This window comes from Sinocyclocheilus grahami, unplaced genomic scaffold (assembly GCF_001515645.1).
Source record: "Sinocyclocheilus grahami isolate Dianchi unplaced genomic scaffold, SAMN03320097.WGS_v1.1 scaffold631.1, whole genome shotgun sequence".
NCBI lineage: Eukaryota > Metazoa > Chordata > Actinopteri > Cypriniformes > Cyprinidae > Sinocyclocheilus > Sinocyclocheilus grahami.
This window is the reverse complement of record NW_015505810.1, coordinates 212,547-237,283: the sequence shown is the minus strand read 5'-3', so window position 1 is coordinate 237,283 and position 24,737 is coordinate 212,547. Positions and strand designations below refer to the sequence as shown.

General features: G+C 43.9%; 1 protein-coding gene across 1 annotated transcript in view; it reads left to right on the top strand.

Moving 5' to 3' along the window:
• trabd2a (TraB domain containing 2A) overlaps nt 1-22,739 on the top strand; it is a 72,616-nt gene extending 49,877 nt beyond the window's left edge. Inside the window, exons 5-7 of the mRNA XM_016241669.1 lie at nt 13,163-13,253; nt 19,028-19,213; nt 22,476-22,739. Coding sequence (XP_016097155.1) covers nt 13,163-13,253; nt 19,028-19,213; nt 22,476-22,659 — 461 coding nt within the window. The 3' untranslated portion in view covers nt 22,660-22,739. The remainder of the gene's footprint in view (nt 1-13,162; nt 13,254-19,027; nt 19,214-22,475) is intronic.
• Nucleotides 22,740-24,737: the final 1,998 nt, after the last annotated feature.

Here is a 24,737-nt window from a genome sequence, read left to right as displayed (position 1 = left end):
GCTCGAGTCACACACACTGTATGCTTACTCCAGCGGACGTGTTTCAGACTCTGAATGCTTCTGGACTCGTGAAGCTCGGGCCCCCAGAACAGCGTGAATGCAGAGCGAGGAACAGGATCGCTTACACTCCTCTCTGCACCGGTGTGTTGTGAATAAAAGCCCTCAGGAGCGGCGCATGAAACGCACCCTTGTTAGTGTGCAGCGCTCTCTGCTTTCACTCACACACTTCCTGTAGCAGCAAACACACACACACACACACACACACACACACGTGTTGTGTTTCCATGTTTTATGGGGACTCTCCATAGGCGTAATGGTTTTTATACTGTACAGACCGTATATTCTATTGCCCTACACCAACCCTACCCCTAAACCTACCCCTCACAGGAGACTTTCTGCATTTTTACTTTCTCAAAAAAACTCATTCTGTATGATTTATAAGCTTGTTTCCTCATGGGGACCTCAAAAATGTCCTCACAAGGTCAAAATTTACTAGTATTACTATCCTTGTGGGGACATTTGGTCCCCATAACATGATAAATACCAGGTACACACACACTGTCTCTCTCACACACACATACACACTCATTCACACACACACACACACACACACTTTCAATCACACTTGGTATGAGGCACATCTTCATGTCTTGCTGTAAATCCAGTGCATTAATGAATAGTTATAAATTCCCCTTCACGTCGATCTGAAGCCGTGAGACTTTCCAAATGTTCCAGCTGCTCTTTTCCAGACAGTGAAAGCAGACTGCATCATGAATGAAGCTCATATGGACTCTTACGATGCATCTGCTGCTTCATGTGTTTGTTTGTGATGTTCATGTTCATGTGAGCTGCTGCTGGATGAGCAAGAGACTCAGTTTCTCAGCTTTACAGCAGTGATCCTCCTCAGTTTGGCTCAATATTCAAAGACATACAGTAACTGCCATTTCTGCTGTAAAGACAGAGCGATTCACTTTTTCATTTACAGAAACTAGGAATGGCAATAATTAAAGTAAAAATTATATATAAAAACTGGTCCCACTTTATATTAGGTGGCCTTGTACTTACATTTAAATTAATCATTTGATACAATGCATATATTGTGTACATACATGTTTTTACATTGTACTTATATTTTCAAAAATATCTATATATACACCTCAACAGCAGCAACAGTGTTTTGCAATACAATATGAACACAATAAGTACATTGCACTTATTTTTATTTAAGTACATAGCAGTTAAGGCCACTTAATATAAAGTGTGACCTATTACAATAACTGAATATTCTCCATAAACTTGAGAACTCTGGTTCTGAAGAAAAAATTGTAAAAATCAACAGATGCAGAGGTGACAAAATATGGTGTGATCTTACATCTTGATTTCGAGCACTTTAAAGGCTGTATTTGCGAGGCTTGTTTAGTCTTGTTGGAAGCAGACGGCTCAGGTTTGTGTGAAGCGCTGCTTTATTAACCCGAGTCCGCTCATGCTGCTGTACTGTGACTGGATGCCTGTGTAAAGTCTGAGCTCTTTGTTGAGTGCTTCCTAGTAAAGCGACCCGTGTCTGTAGAAGCGTATCTCACTCTGGCATCGCAGGGCGTCACATTCTCTCTTTTGTGCACTACAGACTTCACTCGTTCACTCTCAACATCAGCAGCTTCTGCTGAATGAACGCTGGAATCCTCTCTTTCATTATAATTGGGGCATTGCGCCGGTGTTTGAGGAGCGGATGTTATCAGTGTATCTGCCCACATGTGTGAGGAAAACATCTGGTGTGTTCATCAGCAGGATTTCACAATCCCCCGTCTTCAGTCTCTCGTCGCTTGTATTGCAGATTTCACATTTAGAGTCATTTACCTGTGGAGCAGTGATTTTACTGCACTGTTCTGATGCATTATCCATTTGAAAGCCTGTTTTGAGTTGAACAAGGTTCTTGTCTGCGCTGTTTGAGCACGATAGTTGGTAATGTTTATCAAGAGATTTGGTGCTATTATTACATAAGCAGTTTATTTCCCCAAATTGTATTAATAACCTTTGTTTCAATCATGCTTTTTAAACACTTTATTTGCACATTTTGCAAATTCACCTTTATAAACAATTTACTAGCGGTCAGAAGTTTGGAATAATTACGATATATTTTTTTAATGTTTCTGAAAGAAGTCTCCTCTGTTCACCAAGGATGCATTTATTTGATTAAAAATATTGTAAAAAAAAAAAAGCTAAATATTATTAGAATGTAAAGCAACTGTTTTCTGTGTGAATCTCTGTTAAACTGTAATGTATGTCTGTGATGCGCAGCTGTATTTTCAGCATCATTCCTCCAGTCTTCAGTGTCACATGATCTTCAGAAATCAGTATAATATGCTGATCTGCTGCTCGAGAAACATTTCTGATTATTATCAATGCTGAACACAGTCGTGCTGCACAATATTTTTGTGGAAACTGATACGTTCAAAAAACGGGGATAAACAAGAAATTATTTTTATTGCATTAACTGTAACTTTATAATGTTACAAAAGTAAAAAAAATGCTGTTCTTTTGAACTTTCTACTCAAAGAATCCTGAAAAAAGGTATCACCTTTGTCAAAAAGAAATGTGGGGAAAGAATGAAGCACAAGTGTTGTGAACAGCACAGCTGTGAGTTTGTGTTCAGTCTTGTTTTCTGGAGTCTGTGTGTCTCCGTCCCTTCAGTGTTTGATTAGCGACTGACAGCACATCGTTTTTCACCGAAGCGCCGTCGAGAGCCGCTCACGCAGGACTGGCTCTCTGCTTTCAAGCTCTCAGTGTTAAAGCATGTTAACTGCCATTAAACATTCCTCCACGGACACCACTTCCAACAAAAATACCACAGTATTGTAAAAACATGTGCTGCAGTTGTTTTATTCGTGCCTTTAGCTCGTCGCCCACTTATCAGAGACTTCGAGCGACTGAGGAGACTCGAGACGAGATGAAGCGCCTTCAGCAATAACAACATCTAGAGTTCCCTGTGACTTGTGAAATTCCCTTGACTGGAGGAATCATGACTTCAGATTTGGATGGAGGAGCAGAGAGTATTAATGAGAGCGCTGAAATAACACTGGGAGATTTTATTTGGCTTTGCTTCTTTGTTGGATTTTATGCAGCGTTTACCTCCAGCACCACGTCTAATAATCCAAACTGAAGAAAAACGCGTTTATGCCAAGACTCGAGCTTTCAACAACAACTAACCATTCATTGCACCTTATTAAAATCAGCAGGGTGTGGCTTTGTATCGAATACATTTCTGACTTTTGAATTCATGCATTTTCTGACGCATTTTAATGGGAATAATGTTGGATGTACAAACTTTTTCCAATGCTGGTAATTCCAGCGACATTTCCATAGTGTTCACATGAGTTTATGAGAAGAGTTTATATATTGAGTTTATAGATGCAGGAAACCCCAGAACAAGAATATTCTGTCTAGTCTAGGAATAGTTCACCTAAAATGAACATGTGCTGTAAAGGTGTTCACTCTCAGGCCATCCAAGGATGAGTTTTATTATCCATCAGGTTTGTAGAAATGTAGCACTGCATCAGTGTCTCAGCAATGGATGCTCTGCAGTGAATGGGTGCCGTCAGAATGAGAGTCCAAACAGCTGATAAAAACATCACAATAATCCACAAGTAATCCACAGCACTCCAGTCCATCAGTTATCATCTGGAGAAGACAAAATCTTTAAAGTTTTGGACTGTTTTGGCTTTTAAACGCTGCTTGATCTGTGCAGATTTCTCTCCTGATTCAGACCAGAACACCTTTTCACTGGAGGAAGCGTTATTATGGATTACTGACTCGTATTTTTGCCAGAAGCAACGTTTGAAGATAAAAACATCTTAATGATGGATGTGATTCTTACAAACACACAGCTTTTGGCTTCACAAGGCATTAAAGGCACAATATGTAAGATTTTTTTATTAAAATATCCAAAAAACCACTAGAACAGTGTTATATATTTTGCTGACTTGTGTACTTACATTATCCCAAATGTTTCGAAGAATGTTTAAATCCAGAGAAATAAGCAGTTTTAACTAGTTACACGGAGCGTGTCTATAGTGTCATTGTGTCGCATGCTAATGACGTCATAACCCCTTGATTTCCGGTTTTAACAAAGACGCTTTAATATGTTGTGTGTTTTAATAGACCGGTGACGACCGCACAGAGCAGCATTATAACAGAACTAAATGTATCTAGTATGACAAAACAGCGCTGCTTTACCCCACACACACACGACCGGAAGCAGCGGAAGCGCTCGACTGTGGCATAATAAACGCTCCGCTGCTTTACTCCACATACGCACGACCGGAAGGAGCGGGAGCGCTCGACTGTGGCATAATAAACGCTCCGCTGCTTTACTCCACATACGCACGACCGGAAGGAGCGGGAGCGCTCGACTGTGGCATAATAAACGCTCCGCTGCTTTACTCCACATACGCACGACCGGAAGGAGCGGGAGCGCTCGACTGTGGCATAATAAACGCTCCGCTGCTTTACTCCACATACGCACGACCGGAAGGAGCGGGAGCGCTCGACTGTGGCATAATAAACGCTCCGCTGCTTTACTCCACATACGCACGACCGGAAGGAGCGGGAGCGCTCGACTGTGGCATAATAAACGCTCCGCTGCTTTACTCCACATACGCACGACCGGAAGGAGCGGGAGCGCTCGACTGTGGCATAATAAACGCTCCGCTGCTTTACTCCACATACGCACGACCGGAAGGAGCGGGAGCGCTCGACTGTGGCATAATAAACGCTCCGCTGCTTTACTCCACATACGCACGACCGGAAGGAGCGGGAGCGCTCGACTGTGGCATAATAAACGCTCCGCTGCTTTACTCCACATACGCACGACCGGAAGGAGCGGGAGCGCTCGACTGTGGCATAATAAACGCTCCGCTGCTTTACTCCACATACGCACGACCGGAAGGAGCGGGAGCGCTCGACTGTGGCATAATAAACGCTCCGCTGCTTTACTCCACATACGCACGACCGGAAGGAGCGGGAGCGCTCGACTGTGGCATAATAAACGCTCCGCTGCTTTACTCCACATACGCACGACCGGAAGGAGCGGGAGCGCTCGACTGTGGCATAATAAACGCTCCGCTGCTTTACTCCACATACGCACGACCGGAAGGAGCGGGAGCGCTCGACTGTGGCATAATAAACGCTCCGCTGCTTTACTCCACATACGCACGACCGGAAGGAGCGGGAGCGCTCGACTGTGGCATAATAAACGCTCCGCTGCTTTACTCCACATACGCACGACCGGAAGGAGCGGGAGCGCTCGACTGTGGCATAATAAACGCTCCGCTGCTTTACTCCACATACGCACGACCGGAAGGAGCGGGAGCGCTCGACTGTGGCATAATAAACGCTCCGCTGCTTTACTCCACATACGCACGACCGGAAGGAGCGGGAGCGCTCGACTGTGGCATAATAAACGCTCCGCTGCTTTACTCCACATACGCACGACCGGAAGGAGCGGGAGCGCTCGACTGTGGCATAATAAACGCTCCGCTGCTTTACTCCACATACGCACGACCGGAAGGAGCGGGAGCGCTCGACTGTGGCATAATAAACGCTCCGCTGCTTTACTCCACATACGCACGACCGGAAGGAGCGGGAGCGCTCGACTGTGGCATAATAAACGCTCCGCTGCTTTACTCCACATACGCACGACCGGAAGGAGCGGGAGCGCTCGACTGTGGCATAATAAACGCTCCGCTGCTTTACTCCACATACGCACGACCGGAAGGAGCGGGAGCGCTCGACTGTGGCATAATAAACGCTCCGCTGCTTTACTCCACATACGCACGACCGGAAGGAGCGGGAGCGCTCGACTGTGGCATAATAAACGCTCCGCTGCTTTACTCCACATACGCACGACCGGAAGGAGCGGGAGCGCTCGACTGTGGCATAATAAACGCTCCGCTGCTTTACTCCACATACGCACGACCGGAAGGAGCGGGAGCGCTCGACTGTGGCATAATAAACGCTCCGCTGCTTTACTCCACATACGCACGACCGGAAGGAGCGGGAGCGCTCGACTGTGGCATAATAAACGCTCCGCTGCTTTACTCCACATACGCACGACCGGAAGGAGCGGGAGCGCTCGACTGTGGCATAATAAACGCTCCGCTGCTTTACTCCACATACGCACGACCGGAAGGAGCGGGAGCGCTCGACTGTGGCATAATAAACGCTCCGCTGCTTTACTCCACATACGCACGACCGGAAGGAGCGGGAGCGCTCGACTGTGGCATAATAAACGCTCCGCTGCTTTACTCCACATACGCACGACCGGAAGGAGCGGGAGCGCTCGACTGTGGCATAATAAACGCTCCGCTGCTTTACTCCACATACGCACGACCGGAAGGAGCGGGAGCGCTCGACTGTGGCATAATAAACGCTCCGCTGCTTTACTCCACATACGCACGACCGGAAGGAGCGGGAGCGCTCGACTGTGGCATAATAAACGCTCCGCTGCTTTACTCCACATACGCACGACCGGAAGGAGCGGGAGCGCTCGACTGTGGCATAATAAACGCTCCGCTGCTTTACTCCACATACGCACGACCGGAAGGAGCGGGAGCGCTCGACTGTGGCATAATAAACGCTCCGCTGCTTTACTCCACATACGCACGACCGGAAGGAGCGGGAGCGCTCGACTGTGGCATAATAAACGCTCCGCTGCTTTACTCCACATACGCACGACCGGAAGGAGCGGGAGCGCTCGACTGTGGCATAATAAACGCTCCGCTGCTTTACTCCACATACGCACGACCGGAAGGAGCGGGAGCGCTCGACTGTGGCATAATAAACGCTCCGCTGCTTTACTCCACATACGCACGACCGGAAGGAGCGGGAGCGCTCGACTGTGGCATAATAAACGCTCCGCTGCTTTACTCCACATACGCACGACCGGAAGGAGCGGGAGCGCTCGACTGTGGCATAATAAACGCTCCGCTGCTTTACTCCACATACGCACGACCGGAAGGAGCGGGAGCGCTCGACTGTGGCATAATAAACGCTCCGCTGCTTTACTCCACATACGCACGACCGGAAGGAGCGGGAGCGCTCGACTGTGGCATAATAAACGCTCCGCTGCTTTACTCCACATACGCACGACCGGAAGGAGCGGGAGCGCTCGACTGTGGCATAATAAACGCTCCGCTGCTTTACTCCACATACGCACGACCGGAAGGAGCGGGAGCGCTCGACTGTGGCATAATAAACGCTCCGCTGCTTTACTCCACATACGCACGACCGGAAGGAGCGGGAGCGCTCGACTGTGGCATAATAAACGCTCCGCTGCTTTACTCCACATACGCACGACCGGAAGGAGCGGGAGCGCTCGACTGTGGCATAATAAACGCTCCGCTGCTTTACTCCACATACGCACGACCGGAAGGAGCGGGAGCGCTCGACTGTGGCATAATAAACGCTCCGCTGCTTTACTCCACATACGCACGACCGGAAGGAGCGGGAGCGCTCGACTGTGGCATAATAAACGCTCCGCTGCTTTACTCCACATACGCACGACCGGAAGGAGCGGGAGCGCTCGACTGTGGCATAATAAACGCTCCGCTGCTTTACTCCACATACGCACGACCGGAAGGAGCGGGAGCGCTCGACTGTGGCATAATAAACGCTCCGCTGCTTTACTCCACATACGCACGACCGGAAGGAGCGGGAGCGCTCGACTGTGGCATAATAAACGCTCCGCTGCTTTACTCCACATACGCACGACCGGAAGGAGCGGGAGCGCTCGACTGTGGCATAATAAACGCTCCGCTGCTTTACTCCACATACGCACGACCGGAAGGAGCGGGAGCGCTCGACTGTGGCATAATAAACGCTCCGCTGCTTTACTCCACATACGCACGACCGGAAGGAGCGGGAGCGCTCGACTGTGGCATAATAAACGCTCCGCTGCTTTACTCCACATACGCACGACCGGAAGGAGCGGGAGCGCTCGACTGTGGCATAATAAACGCTCCGCTGCTTTACTCCACATACGCACGACCGGAAGGAGCGGGAGCGCTCGACTGTGGCATAATAAACGCTCCGCTGCTTACTCCACATACGCACGACCGGAAGCAGCGGAAGCGCCCGACTGTGGCATAATAAAAGCCCCGCTGCTTTACAGCCGTGTGTCGCGCTCATTCAGCGCCTCGTTTCGATTCGACGGCTTTCAGCCTCACCCTGCTTCATTCTACAACGTTAATAAATCATTAGCTCATCCATGAACATGATAAAATGATAAAATGGTAATTACTTAGTTACTTATTTGGAAAGTAATGCATTATGTTACTTTTGCGTTACTTCTTGTCACCTGAGCTGGGCTTATTTTTTATCTTCTGGCGACTATAAATCCCTTTCACAGCAAAAGTGAGATGAATAATCCTCCGTCTCTGTCTCTGTCTCTGCACTCACTCCTGATTTCTCTCAACATGAGGACAGGAGAGCCGTCAGTCGATACGTGGAGAACAGAGGAACTGCTGTTACTTATTTGAACCCAGATATTTTCTTGTAAATTAAAAAGTAATGCATTACTTTACTACTGTAGTTACTTGGGAAAAAAAGTCATCCGATTATGTAACTTCCATTACTTGTCATGTGTTACGCCCATTACACTGGACCGGAGCCGTGAAGATAATTTGTGGATTATTGTGATGTTTTTATCAGCTGTTTGGACTCTCATTCTGACGGCACCCATTCACTGCAGAGCATCCATTGCTGAGACACTGACGCAATGACACATGACAACTCATCCTAATCTTGTATAGCGTGAGGATGAACACATTTTCATTTTAGGGTGAACTACTCCTTTATCTCCATGAAGAACTCATTGTGTCAAATGCTCAGCTTTAGTTTGATTTGCAGTGATGTGGCAGTCAGTGATAATTTCCCTGTATCTGCACTAGACTGTGTTTCTCTGCTCCTGTAGGATTACAGTGGTTAGTTACCTCCATTAGCTCAGGGTCAGTCAGAGGTCAGCGCAGGAGTCGCTCTGTCCGGCTGTTAAATATCAAAGCTCATACTCGGCGAGTCTGTACATTTTCAACATAATTACCACGTTTACTGGGTTTAGGGGTTTCTCGACTGGTGGCATCAGGCTAATGATAGTCGTAGAGCAGCGTTTTATTGATGCACAAACCACACATGTAATCAAACACTCGTGTATCAGCATTAATCGGAGTTTAATTCCAGAGGATCTGCATCTGTGGACGAAGGCAAATGACAGCCGTGGTTTAGTAAGTCCATAATCTGCCCATAAGCAGAGGCTAAATATAAGACAAATGAGACGTGATACGTGTATTAGCTGGAAACGTCCGCTCCGGTTAGCGATGCTGAGGTTTCTGTGGGTGAATGAAGCGGAGCACTGCTTTATTTATTTTATTGCAAACAGCAGCATCTGATTAATAATGGTGAAAAAATACTAGCGGAGACTGCAGTGGGTTTCCAATCACATGTTCTCTCACTGCAAAAAATGATTGTCTTCTTCAGTAATCTTGTCATGTTTTCCTGCACAAATAGGAGAGCAAGACAAGTTTATTTATACACAGTGGTAATTCAAAGTGCTTTACAGAAAAAGTTTTCATAAGAAATATAAAGTTCTACATTACTGTAAATATGAGGGACATAAAAGGAAATTCATAATCGACCGGAAAATGCATAAAAAAATGCAAAAATGAAAGGAGGATTAAAAATCTAAACATTCCTTGATAAATATAAATATTAATTAGAGAAACACACAACTTAATATCTTAAGTCATTTTACTTCTTAAGTCACCGAGTATTTATTAAATCTTGTTTTCTGAAAAATGTATCAGAATTTATGCATAAAACAAGAAAAATATCTGCCCAATTGGGTCGGAAAAATTCAAAGGGAAAACAAGACTCCATCAGCAGATATTTGTTCTTGTTTTAAGCATAAACTCAATTTATTTTTCAGAAAACAAGACTAAATATTTGACGGCATTTTGCACATCAAGTAAATATATCTTGATTTATGTTTAGATATTGTACTGGAAAACTAGACACAAATATTAAAATCTTTTCTTTAGTGTTGTTTTATGGTTGGATCAGACTGAAAGGGATTATTAGAGATAAATCATTGTCTGTAATGGTTATAAACACAAAGATGCTTTGATGAGACAATATCAATAAGGATCAGTTTTTATCGACTTCAAAGTAGTTAATGCTCACAAATGGACTAGTTAATGATGTCTTTAGCGTGGCAGGATCTCCTGCGCAGAGTAACGTCTGCGCAAACATCTGTGCCGCCGCTGCGTTTATTTATCCAGCACGCGCCTCTCAGCTCCAGCTCAACATCTCTAATATAAATATTACGGTGTATGGAAAAGAAACTCTGTTTAAGATGTGCCATTTGCTCTAATAATCGGAGCTCTGCTGAAAGACACAGGCCGCTTTCTGGGTTCTGGATGTCTGTGGAGCATTTCCACCTGACGGCATGAATGCGCTCAGTATGCAACGGGCCCTTAAGAAAACAAGCACGCTAAAAGCCTGAGCTCAGGAAGTTTTGAATAAAAGCTTTTAGGAGGTTAGCGGCTCTTATCTCAGCCGTCCATCGGCTCTTCGCTCTCTGCTCATTGACTTTGGCGAGTTCTCAACCACTCGCTCATCGATCAATACGGCCATTCAGCACTGCATTTCCAGTGTAACTCTGCTGAACTAGTACACAACACATAGTACACAACACATAGTACACAACACAGTGCACAGCGCATAGTACACAGCGCATAGTACACAGCGCATAGTACGCAGCGCATAGTACACAGCGCATAATGCACAGCGCATAGTACACAGCGCATAATGCACAGCGCATAGTACACAGCGCATAATGCACAGCGCATAGTACACAGCGCATAATGCACAGCGCATAGTACGCAGCGCATAGTACACAGCGCATAGTATGCAGCGCATAGTACACAGCGCATAGTACACAGCGCATAATGCACAGCGCATAGTACACAGCGCATAATGCACAGCGCATAGTACGCAGCGCATAGTACGCAGCGCATAGTACACAGCGCATAATGCACAGCGCATAGTACGCTGCGCATAGTATGCAGCGCATAGTACGCAGCGCATAGTACGCAGCGCATAGTACACAGTGCATAATGCACAGCGCATAGTACGCTGCGCATAGTACACAGCACATAGTACACAGCGCTTAATGCACAGCGCATAGTACGCTGCGCATAGCATGCAGCGCATAGTACGTAGCGCTTAGTACGCAGCGCATAGTACACAGCGCATAGTACGCTGCGCAAAGTACACAGCACATAGTACACAGCGCATAATGCACAGCGCATAGTACGCAGCGCATAGCACATAGTACGCAGCACATAGTACGCAGCGCATAGTACGCAGCGCATAATGCACAGCACATAGTACACAGCGCATAATGCACAGCGCATAGTACGCAGCGCATAGCACATAGTACGCAGCACATAGTACGCAGCGCATAGTACGCAGCGCATAATGCACAGCACATAGTACACAGCGCATAATGCACAGCGCATAGTACGCAGCGCATAGCACATAGTACGCAGCACATAGTACGCAGCGCATAGTACGCAGCGCATAGTACAATGCAGTGTTGCAGAAATGAACTAGATAGTTGTGACTGTTTCTTGAAACCATGGTCACACCATCCTTTGAATCACATTGATTCCACAATCAATGAACCATTACCATTAACCATGTCATTAATGACATCACTAAAAATAAATAAGCAAGCCCAGCTCAGGTGACAAAAAGTAATGCAAAAGTAACAATGCATTACTTTCCATAAAAAGTAACTAAGTAATGCAATTAGTTACGTTTTAATGGAGTAACTACATATTGTATTACTTTGAAAAGTAACTTTCCCCAACACTGTAAATTAATTATTATATAATTGGAGTATCTTGCTAATTGTGCCAAAAGCATGATCTCTATAAGTCCTGGTTATATTGACATGAATCTGTGTTTAACCGCTGGTCGAGAGCTGTAGTTCAATCACGCAAGTTTGTGCCGCTGTTTGTGAACACTCGTTGATACTATAGCTGCGTCCGAAATCGCATACTTCCATACTATATAGTATTCGAAAAACAGTAGGCGAGAAGTACCCGGATGACCTACTACTTCCGCCCGAATTCCGTAGCATGCATACGATGGACACTTTACTATCCCATGAGGCCACGCGAGAGGAGGCGCCATATTCGAGAACGGCGGAAGGCGGCGACGCGGCTCTCTTCAAGTGTAAGTACCTCAGGGAAAAACCTTGTTCACTGTGGTTAAATTGCACTTGTTTAACATGATCTAAGTGAACGGCTGACTTATTGAAAGTTTAAACATTGTAAGTCGATTAGATGATTTCGTGAGTCGGCTGTAAAAAGATGTTTAATCGCCGATGAAAGTGGTAAGAATATCGTGAAACATTGCTGATGTTCGCAGTAGTGAGGGCTCTTTAAATTTAGGCGCTGTTGTGGAGACGCATGTCACGTGACAACGTCAACATGGCGGATGTAGTACGTCCGAATTCCATTCATACTACTCGCATTCATACTATATAGAACGTACTTTTTTAACGGTCGAGTAGTACGTTCAAATTCAAATGTAGTACCTACTAAGCAGTATGCGATTTCGGACGCAGCCTATGATTTTATTAAACTGAGTTCACTGGACTAACTTGATTCAGTGTTACAGATGCATGATGGGTGATTGAAATCAGTGGTTATTATAGAATAAACCATCACGATCCTCCAGATTAGCTACTGATGGTTAATAATAATAATAATAATAAAGACAGCATTCTGACATTAGCAGCATCTGATCTGACTGAACACCTGAACCTCATCGAGGGGAAACACACACACACACATACACACACACACACACACACACACACTAGTGATCTTGATCCATCAGAGAGTCTCTGACAGGAAGTTCATGATTCCCAGAGGCAAACAGGACTGTCATGTGACCAGCTCTTCCTGTAACAAGACAGACATGAAATATCATTGCAGTAATCTAACATTACAGACCGCTTCCGCACCGCAGGCTGTGTGTGTGTGTGTGTGTCAGACTAACTAACTTGAGTTCAGAGACTGAAGGTGGAGTGTTTGTGTTTCAGGCCACTTTCTGGGAAACAACACTGTGATTGACGTCCTGCGGAGTGAAGGTTATGAGGTGGAGCACACGCCTGCTGGACAGACGCTACACAGGTAACACACACTATAACACACGCAAACTCACGCACACTGGTTTCCATGTTTTATAGCTACATTCCATAGGCATAATGGTTTTTCTACTGTACAAACTGTATTTTCTCTCCTCTAACCCTAAACCCAACCCTCACACTAAACTACAGGTGTTTTAGACTCTCAAAACACTTCATTCTGTGTGATTTATAATCTTGTTTCCTCATGGGGACCAAAACATGTCCTTCAGCTGCCTGAAGAACAAACAATCACTCTGATAATTAATAAATATCAGTAACACTTTACAGTATGATTCCATTTAACATTAGTTAACATGAACTAATTCTATAAATACTTCTAAAGCCAGCATCAATCTTAGCTACTGTTAATTTTAACATTTACTAATACATAATTCCAAAGTTGTCTCTCTTAAAATATTTAATGGAGCTGAGCTGACATGAATTAACAATGAATAATGAACTAACATTAACAAATGTGTTGCTCATTGTTAGTTAATTGTAGTTAATGCATTAACTAATGAGACATTATTGTAAATTGTTTGGATAATTACACTCTGGTGTGTTTGTGTGGCTGGTGTTTGGTGTTTTTACTGCATGTGGTGTTGCCATGTTGAAGTCTCGGTTTTCTGTGTTTAAGGTTTATTTTTGTCAAACGCTTCTTCGGTCTTAGACTGATGTTGCGTTCTGTTGAACTGCATTACTGTGTGTCAACAGATGCGTGTATTTCATCACTTACGCTGGTATAACTGGCTGGGTTACCGCATTATGTGATTCAAGAGAACCATTTAGATTTTTAACTATTCAGCTTACAAACACTATGACTCAAGTAACATTCTCGTTATGATCCATCTGGTTAAAGAAAACATCTCTAGTTTATGCATGTAACCATGGTTCCCTGAGGGAACGAGACCTCATCGAAACGCATTGGGAATGCCTTCAGCGTGACCACGCTCTGAATCACATGTGTAATCAGTCCAATGGATGGGCGAGACGTCACGGGCAGGGTGACGTAGAGACCAGGAAGCTTAAAAGCACGTGCAGTAGATACAGCAGCAGCTTCTGGTAGAATGAGGGAAGCGCTCGCAGGGATGCCGGAAGTATGGTAATGAGATGTAGCGTCTCGTTCCCTTGGGAACCATGGTTACATGCGTAACCTAGAGACGTTCCCCATCAGGAACTCGAGCTGCTTCTAAACGCTTTGGGAACGAGTGTGCCTGTGCCACCAGACTTTCAAATCCCTGCATAGTGTGGAAGAGCACAACTAAGGCGAGAGAACAGAGGAGCTGGGAGTGGCATGAATATCGAGGTCATAAAACCTCACAAAGGTGAGCAGCGTAGATCAGCCCGCAGCGTTGCAGATGTCCTGCATCAAAACACCTGACAGAAAGGCCTTGGAGGCCACCACACTTCGGGTGGAGTAAGCCTTGACCCCCGGAGGCGAGGGGAGATCAGAGGACTCGTAGGCTAAACAGATGGCCTACACAATCCACCGGCTGAGGGTCTGTTTAGAGGCCGGAAGACCCTTCTTAGGGGGACCATAGCACACTAGCAGTTGGTCCGACCTTCTCCACAGGGCAGCTCTTATTAAGCTTATGCTGGTCAGGCTCCCGAAAGGGAGGAGGACAGAAGGCCTGCAGTACGACGTGCCGTGGTGCAGAAGAGGGAACTTTAGGAACATAACCCAACCTGGGGTAGAGAAAAGCTTTGGCGAAGTCGGGGGCAAAATCTAAATAAGAGGGGGCCACTGAGAGGGCCTGCAGATCACCAACTCTCTTGATAGAGGAGATAGCCAGAAGGAAGGTAGCCTTGAGAGTGAGAAAGCGATCAGAAATCTCTTAAATAGGCGAAAGGAGGTTTACAGAGAGCCTCTAGCACCACAGCCAAGTCCCACGGAGGGGCACGAGATCGTGTAACCCGGAAACGTGTAACCAGGTGGTCTCTGCCCACAGACTGACCACCGAGAGGGACGTGGTAGGCCACTATGTCTGCCACGTAGACCTTCAAGGTGGAGTAGGTCAACCCTGTGGAGAAACTCCAGAACTCCCGGGAGCAAAGCAATAGGGGGAAAAGCATACAGATGAAGCCTCCCGAGAGGAGCTGGATGAGTCAGAGAGAACCAGAGGGGACAGTGCGATGTCTCCTGAGTCGCAAACAGATCCACCTGAGCCTGGCCAAACAATCTCCAAATCTGACCCACCACATCTGGGTGAAGCCTCCACTCCCCGGGCCTCGGCCCGGTCTGGACAGGATGTCTGCTCCCTGATTGAGATGCCCAGGGATGTGCACTGCTCTCAGCGAGAGGAGTTTCCCTTGGGCCCACACAAGGTTCTGGTGCACCAGCCTGTAAAGGAGGCACGAACACAGACCTCCCTGGTGGTTGATGTTAAAGACCACCGCTGTGTTGTCGGTGCGCACCAACACATGGTGGCCTCTTAGGTCCAGGAGGAAGTGTCTCAGTGCTTGAAACACAGCCAGCATCTCCAGGCAGTTGATGTGCTATGTGAGATGGCGGCCGCTCAACAGACCATGGGCAGGGTGGCCACTCATGACCGCACCCCAACCAGTGAGGGACGCATCCGTCATTAGCTTTAAACAATGACAAGGAACTCCCAGCACCGGGCCCTGTGACAAGAACCAAGCTTTCCTCCACATGTCTAAAGCACGAAAGCATCGCCGCGTGACATTGATCATGCGAAGCGGATTTCCCCTTGGGGAAAACCCCTTGGTCTTTAGCCACCACTGTAGGGTCTCATGTACAGCAGGCCAAAAGGTATCACGTTGGACGCAGCTGCCATCAGACCCAACAGTTTTTGAAACTGCTTGACAGTGAGTGACCGGCCTTCTCTGACTCTCGCGACTGCGGTGAGGATCGATTCGATCTGAGCAGGAGACAGATGTGCCTGCATTGTGGTCGAATCCCACACTACGCCCACATAAGTAGTCCTCTGTAATGGAGAAAGCAAACATTTCTTGGTTTATAGTCTTAACCCCAGCTCTTTCATATGGGCGAGAACGAAATCTCGATGCCGAACCGCCATCTGCCGAACTATAATTGAGTATGCGGATGCCCTGGAGTTGCAGTGGAGCCACAGCAGCATCCACACACTTGGTGAAAGTGCGGGGGGAGAGTGCAAGGCCAAAAGGAAGAACCCAATATTGGTAAGCTTCGCCCCCGAAAGTAAACCTCAGAAACTTCCTGTGTTCGGGAAGGATGGAGACATGGAAGTATGCATCTTTTAGATCGATCGTGACAAACCAGTCCACGGACCTGATCTGAGACACAACGTGTTTGAGTGTGAGCATCCTGAACTTCAGCCACATGACTGAGCGGTTCAACTGATGCAGATCTAAAATGGCACGCAACCTCCCATCTTTCTTTGGAACGATGAAGTACCAGCTGTAGAACCCGGACTCTCTGTCGAGAGGAGGGACCACCTCGATGGCCTCCTTCCTCAAGAGAGTGTTTACTTCTTGTTCCATTACCAGAGCCTGCTTGGGGCCCACCAGAGTGGGGATCACCCCATTGAAACGAGGCGGAGGAGAACTAAATTAATGAGGTAACCTTTTTCTACAGTGTGCAGGACCCACTGAGACACATTTGGCAGAAGCTTCCACACTGTTAAATAGTCTGCTAAGGGAATCAGTCTCTCGAGACTGACCTCTGGTGTTATCAGAGCTGTTAGCTTGGTGCCCTGAAGAATGAAGCTCCGCAGATCCGGCTTAGAGACCCCGACTTAGAGCACCGCTACAAAACTACAGTAGTATCTCTGTGATTTCACCGAGCCGCAGACGGACTGTACCGAGGAATCACAGGATCATTCCTCTCTTCATCTCATCATCAGCGCTCATGTTCCTGCACTGTGCTCTCATCAGTCCGATTAACCCGTCCATCATCAGAAGAAACAATCCCTCCTTCTATCACAGCATCGTTTCATCTCAAAAGAATGGACTGGCAGATTGAAGGAGACACTGAAAACCCGAGGTCCGGAAAGTTCCATTATAAAAACGTGCGGCTTATTTGCATTTGTCATAAATTCCTGCGATGCTTTAGCAGTCGGAGAGGTTTGATCAGGAGCAGATGGAGGAAGCAGACGCCAGGAACGACAGCGACTCATTCACTGCAAACCAGTCCAGCGACTGTCGAGTGTTATTTTGAGGAGTTTACTCTGCTCGTCATAGAAAGTTTTATCCACATACATACAGTACACTCACATAAAGCAATATACACTATATAGCAAATCAACTGCTTGTTTGTTGATATTGTCACAAAATGTAACTGTAGTATCCTACATTAGTATCCTACATATATATACAAATAACATTTGACTGACTCAAGTTCTTCTGAACTGAATTCTTGCATTCTTATTCAAAGATCACAACTTCATTTAGACCTTTAAAGGGACAGTTCAACCAAAAATTGTTTATCGACCTCAGGTTTCCCCTAGTGAAAAATAAATATACTAAAATGTATTTGAAATACATTTATTTTATGCTAAGTATACTACATTTACATATTTATGTACTTATTAAAAATACCCTGCAATTGTACTTTTAGTATACTAAACTGCTCTGCTAAATTGGAACAATTAATTTTGTGCTTAATGAACTTTAATTGTGCGGAAGTCCAACTAAAGATATAGTGAAGTAACACTTCAGGTACACTTCAAATATCTTGCATTTAAAGACCGATATTATTCAAAGATCATATAGTCCTCATCAATAGTGACATTAAAACACATTTTAGGCTTAATATTAAGAAATGTGCATTGTGCACAAGTAGTACTCCAAATAAAGTTTAATTATTATTTTATATCTATAAGTCTCAAGCGATATGTCAATAAATATGTTAATAGATTTGAACTATACTTCATGAAATAAATGTATTCCAAATGTATAACTTCTTGACTAGGGTCTTTCTTCAAAAGAAGATATTTTGCAGAATGTTGGTGACCAAACCGTTTCTGATCCCCATTGACTTACACAGTATAAAAAAAGAAATCAATGGCTACCGTCAACTGTCTGGTTCCCTACATGCTTCAGAATATCTTCTTTTGTGTTCAGCAGAAGAGAGAAACTCATACAGGTTTGGAACAACTTGAGGGAGAGTAAAAGATGACAGTTTTTTTAAGGTCTATATTTTATTGCTTTACTAACCAGTCAATCACATTCAGTGTTTTTATTTCAAACCAAAAGCCAGTGAAAGGCATTTGAGCGTTCCGTGTATTCATCCTTATGAAGAGACGCCACCGTCTCTGATCTAAAGCGTGTTTTTTAAATATACAGTATGTGACCCTGGAGCACAAAACCAGTCTTAAGTGTCAATTTTTCAAAATTTAGATTTATACATATATACTAAATAATCTTTCCATTGATGTATGGTTTGTTAGGAGAGGACAATATTTGAAAATCTGGAATCTGAGGGTGCAAAAAAATCTAAATATTGAGAAAATCATCTTTAAAGTTGTTCAAATGAAGTTCTTAGCAATGCATATTACTAATCAAAAATGTAGTTTTGATATATTTACGGTAGGAAATTTACTGGATCATGATCTTTACTTAATATTCTAATGATTTTTGGCATAAAAGAGAAATGTATAATTGTGACCCATACAATGTATTGTTGGCTATTGCTACAAATATACCTGTGCTGCTTAAGACTGCTTTTGTGCTGCAGGGACACAGATGAGTGTCAACAAATCCAGTCTCAGCTGTCATCTTCTGCTTTAGCGTCTCGGAGCGGGTCTGTGTCTGTATGAAAGTGTTTTTCTGTCTTCGCAGCGGCAGAAGGTCCGGAGAGCTGGAGCCGTTCCTCCACGAGAGCAGAGAACTTCAGGAGGACGAGGAACCGCATCTCCTGGAGCTCCTGGAGAAGGTGGAGCACAAGCTGAAGAAGAAGCACCGCAACAAGCAGAAGAAGCAGCGCCATCGTCAGTTCAACGACCTCTGGGTGCGGATGGAGGAGAGGTGAGACCAGCACAAACCTGCTCAGCAACACCATTCACAAACTACCAGCGTTTCTGTGTACACGGCATTCTGAGAGGCCTGCGAGTACCTATGAGTAACTACATGTCAACTAACTCTCCTGAGAGTATTAGGGCCAGAGCGCAATTCCAAAACAGCGCCGATGAGCGTGGAAAATTCTGCGGGTGATTTACTAACAACAGACGTAGCATCTCATTTACATATCGACCAACGCAACATACCAAGCGCAGCACAAACTAGCGTAGTCGCAAATAAAGAATAAAGAAGCCACAGTACGATGAAAAGAACCGGAGGCCAAGAAATGAAGGCTTGCTGTATGTTTTGATGGAGCTGGTATTGCGTGACTCCTAGTTGAGGGTTCAAAGTCATCTTTTATTTCCTAAAGCAAATTAAAAATAACATGGCTTGGCAATTGATATGTTGGGATAATGTGTTCTTCTGGCATTCAAAATAAATTAATACGTGTGGAAAAAATCCTCTCTCATCTCTGCGGTGCCTCCTCTTCCTCTAGCAATAATTGCAGGCATTTCAAGCACAAAATAGTTTAAGACATGCTTTATTTGGGCGTTAAATAATGGCGCAAATACCAGTAATTTGCTGTGAGTAAAATGCGTTGCGTAATTCATTTGAATACTCTCTCCTCCCATAAGCTTTTCGTCTGAAAGGGAAACTCCTAGAAATGCATATTCAATAAAGTCAGGCGCAAAAATAACTGTCCATGCCTTTTCAGCGCTTATTCGTCACTGCGCGTCTTTAGTAACACCTGACAGTACTATCTTAGCTATTTTTATTTGAACGGTTTGCACTGGCGTAAGCTGTTAGTAAAACTGGTCCACAGACTGTTAGGTTAGGGCTAGTAGAATGTGACTAGTTGAATGTCCATCAAAATCAAATGTTAGCAGATATTAAGCAGACTTATACTAATACTCTAATGATTGCTAGTTGACAAGTTACTTACAGTTAGTAAAATCTCTCTAATGGAACCTAGTTTTTGTCATTATAAATTACATTTTATTTTTAGATTTTCTGTTTTCATTTAAATTTTAGTTTGTTTTGTTTTATGCGTTTGCCATTATTGTTTATTTTTATTTTTATACGCATATATTGTTTTTATTATAGATTTGTAACTTTTTAGTTTATTTTAGTACTTAGTATTTCAAATTTTAGTTTCATTTTTATTAATTTGTTTTTAAACATGCCTATAGTTTTTATTTTTAGTATATTTAGCCTAAAATAAAATTGTTTAATATTTTTGTTAATGTTTTAAATTTTATTTTTATTTACTGTTTTCATTTAAATGTTTAGTTGAGGTTTTGTGTTTTCTTTTGTCATTTTTATTAGATCGTTGTTTTTGTAAAATATGCCTATTTTTACATTTTATTTTATTTTTATTTCAGTTAATGTTTATCTTATTTGAAGTAAAGAGTTGTTTAATGGTTTTAAGGTTACTGATAATACCGTTGGTGGAGGTCAGTAACCGGTTAAACTCAGCGGTTCTCGTGTACTGTGGGAAGGATAACTGGATGACGGCTGGGATTACGGACGCTGGATCTGGCCTGCGGCTGCGGCTGCGTCTCGAGTGTCGGCCGGAGCGGCTGCGAGTCTGAGGGGAGACTCGCGCGAGACGCCCGGAGCACTTCAGCCGCATCTGTCCCGACACGAGTCCTCACCTGCTGCAGAGAAACGCTGAACATACTCGTCTGATTCTCGAGACGCGTCACAACCTGCTGAATATCATTCAGAGCAGTTCATTAATGAACACGAGTGGCATTATTTCCAAGCACAGATCCTGACTGAGAATCTCAGAGTGACTGTCCTCTGTGCTGGAAATGAAGCATTTGGTTCCAGAATTCTTCATCTGTACGAGCTATATTTAATTTACACCAATCAGGTTTTGAACAGACTGATTCTTGTTCCCGTGTCAAATCCCACACGACATGTTCTCTGCCGAGCCTGAACCGTGTTCTGGAAACTTGCTCGAATTTACTTTTTACAGTCACCCACGTAATTCTGAGCAAAAAAAATATTTCTTTAATAAACTGTTTATGAAAGCCAAGCGGGTCCCAGACGGTCAAAACAAACACAGGGTGCTGAATATAGACTTCATTTGTTTGAACCCGTGGAGGGAAACGGGCCGCAGATCCCGAACAGACAGAATCACGCGTCTCTGGATTTCATCGCGTCCACAGACGCTCACACACACGCACGCGTGTTGACACAGATGGAGGACGGGAATGAAATCCTCAAACTCTTTATTTGTGTTCCCCGTCCGTCTCAGCAGCTCTGACAGACTCCATTTACTTTCCCTGCCTCCTTCTTCATATTTCATAAACGAGCAGATTTCAGACGCTCACGTGACTGAAGACGCTGCGACGCTGCTGCTGTAAACACACGTGACTCCATCAGAAACCCTGAGGATCTGCAGGTGGAGTTCTTCTGAAAACACTGAAGCGGCTGATGTTTCAGCTGTAGAGGCGCAGTCCTGCGATAGATCTGAGTGACTGGGAACCATCTTCAGATTCGACCGACTCCTCCACATTTCGCTGCTCAGACTGAAATCTGGCAAATGTTTCAAACTGGATTTGGATAGTCATTAGATGATGATGATTAGGGCTGGGTTGAAAAAATATTGTTTTATTGATTTTAATCAATTCTCATTTTGATGAACCAGTATCAATTCTTAAATCCCAAGAACAGCTCTGTGCAGTTTTGAGTTGACGTGCGAACAAAACTCGATGAAACATTCACAAGCTTTGTTACTTTTGACATGAAACAAAGTCTCAGCTTTCAAATTCTGTCACTTCTGTCACTAACTGGTTTTGCTGCTCTTTAATGTGTGCCGACAGATCACTAATAATCTCTTCCTCTTTACTACTAGTTACAGCACCAAATAAACCTGAATGAACATCAGAAGATACAGAACAACTCACTGAAATGAATCATGAATCATGTAATCGATCGATCGGTGTTTCAGCCGCAGAAAGATGTCAATAAAACAGCTTCAGATCAATAATGTCACGTAACTCAGAAAAAAACATTTAATGATCATAAACTCTATAGTCAGCTAGAAAAATAACTCTAGAGAGCATTTTTGATTTTGAACACACTGGAGTAGAAATATATCATTCAAAATGTTCACTGTATGTCAGATGTTGTACATTGGATTGGATAACCATTAGATGATGATGATGATGATGATGATGAAGGCGTGTGTTTCTCATGATCGCTCTCTCGTTTCTCGCAGTGTGACGGCCGAGGCTCCGCCTCCTGTCGTCCGCATCATCAACGGTTACATCCCAGTCCAGACACACCCACAGGAGCACGGCAGAGCCAATCAGCACAGGACGTTCTCAGGCTCCTCCTCCTGGAGCCCCGCCCTCACTGCGACGGCTCTGTGTGTTCAGATCCTGCTGCTGCTGCTTTCATGACGTCTGATGAGCTGCAGGTTCGAGTTTAACCCTGAACCTCACAGACTCTGAGCCGCCGCCTGCTTCATGCTGGACTTACCGCTTCACTTCAGCTCTTGAAGAATCACTTTCTTGCAAATCAGATGTATTATAGATGTAATTTAGAGTTTTGAATAAAGCATTTGTTTGTTCACTTATTTTATAAATATATAAAGAAGAGTCATTATATTTTTTAGACTAAATCAGCTACTAACCAGCTTAACTGGCCTCAATCATGAAACAGCAGCAGCGAATTTCTGTTTGTAAACCCTTAGAAATCAAATCACTTCCTTCAGTTCAGTGACACTTTTTACATAAAAGCAGATTTACAAGCGATTTGTGCAGAAGCCAGTTTCACGTCAGAGGCCCGTTGAGTTTCTTCTTCTTCTTCTTCTTCTGTCAACTTCATGCATTTGATGATTGTTTAATATTGTGTTTATGACATAGAAATGAGTCATTTAATTTATTGAATAGATAGTGTTAGTTGAAGTAAATGTGTTTATGTGATCGTTTATGACAGAATGATACAATGTAAATCATATCTGGTGTTTGTGACGTTACAGTAATTATGTTTGTCTATGATGTTACAAGAAATAAAGTATTTATCTAGTTCAGGGTTCTCCAAAGGAAAGATGAATATAGATGTTCTGTTCCTCATCAGGTTCTTCTTGAACCAACGACTGGCGCCGCGACTCTTTGGAAGAGATCTTTTATTATGCTCTTTAAAATAAATCATAAGACCAATTTATGAATGGGATGGTTTATTTCTGGTTGCCAATGAATGTGTGAAAGGATTTTTCTTTGTAAATCATTCGTCACCAACAAAAACATTGTGGTTATTACCATAGCTGGGTTGTGAGAGCTGATCTGAGATCAGATATTTCTAATGGATGTCAAATACAAACAGAACACAGTTATGAGAGCATCTGAATGATCATTTTCTGTAAATGTGTGTGTTTGGCTGTAGTAAACCCTTAGTTCAGTCCAGATCTCTGCTGTCAGAGATCATTTATAATTAGCACACAGTTTATATCGGTGTATGAATCTGGACAGTGTTGGGGAAAGGTACTTTTAAAAGTAATGCATTACAATATTGCGTTACTCCCTAAAAAAGTAACTAATTGCATTACTTAGTTACTTTTTATGGAAAGAAATGCGTTATTTTACTTTTGAGTTACTTTTTAAATCTGGGCAGGGCTTGCTTGTTTGTTTTTAATATAAAAAGTTATTTTACTAATGTAAAAGCCCTTTTCACAGCAGAAGTGAAGTGAATCCGGCTCAGGCTGAAGGGAATGTAAATTCTGGTCTGTACAGTAGAGGGCGCCGCTCAAACTAACTACATGAAGAATATGCCGCAGCAGAAGAAAGTTCAGCACTATTCAGCAATAACTCAAATAAAACACAAATGTGTTACTTTTGCTTATTACTTTAACATTTAGTCATTTAGCAGATGCTTTTATCCTAAGCAACTTACAAATGAGGACAATGAAAGCAATCAAAACCAACAAAGGAGCAATGATACGCAAGTGCTATAACAAGTCTCAGTTAGCGTAACAGTACACGTAGCAAGTTTTTTTTTCTTTAATTATATAATAAATAAAAAGAAAACAAAGATAGAATACAAAAAGAATAAAGCTAGTGTTTTTTTTTAAAGAAAACAAGCAGTTAGTAAATAAATAGAGTATAAAAAAGTCTAAAAGGGGCGTTTTTTTATTATTATAAAGAATAGAATTAGAATAGAGAGTGCTAGAGTTAGAGGGTCAAATAAAGTTGGAAGAGATGTGTTTTTAGCCGATTCTTGATGACAGCTAAGCACTCAGCTGCTGGGATTGAGTTGAGCAGGTCACTCCACCAGCAGGGAACATTTAATGTAGAAGTCAGTGAAAGTGATTCTGTGCCTCTTTGGGATGCACAATAATGCATCGTTCACTTGCAGAACGCAAGCTTCTAGAGGCACATAACTCTGAAGTAATGCATTTAGGTGAAGGGGTGCAGAGCCAGTGCTGGTTGTGTAGACAAACATTAATGCCTTGAGTTCTATGCGAGCAGCTACTAGTAGC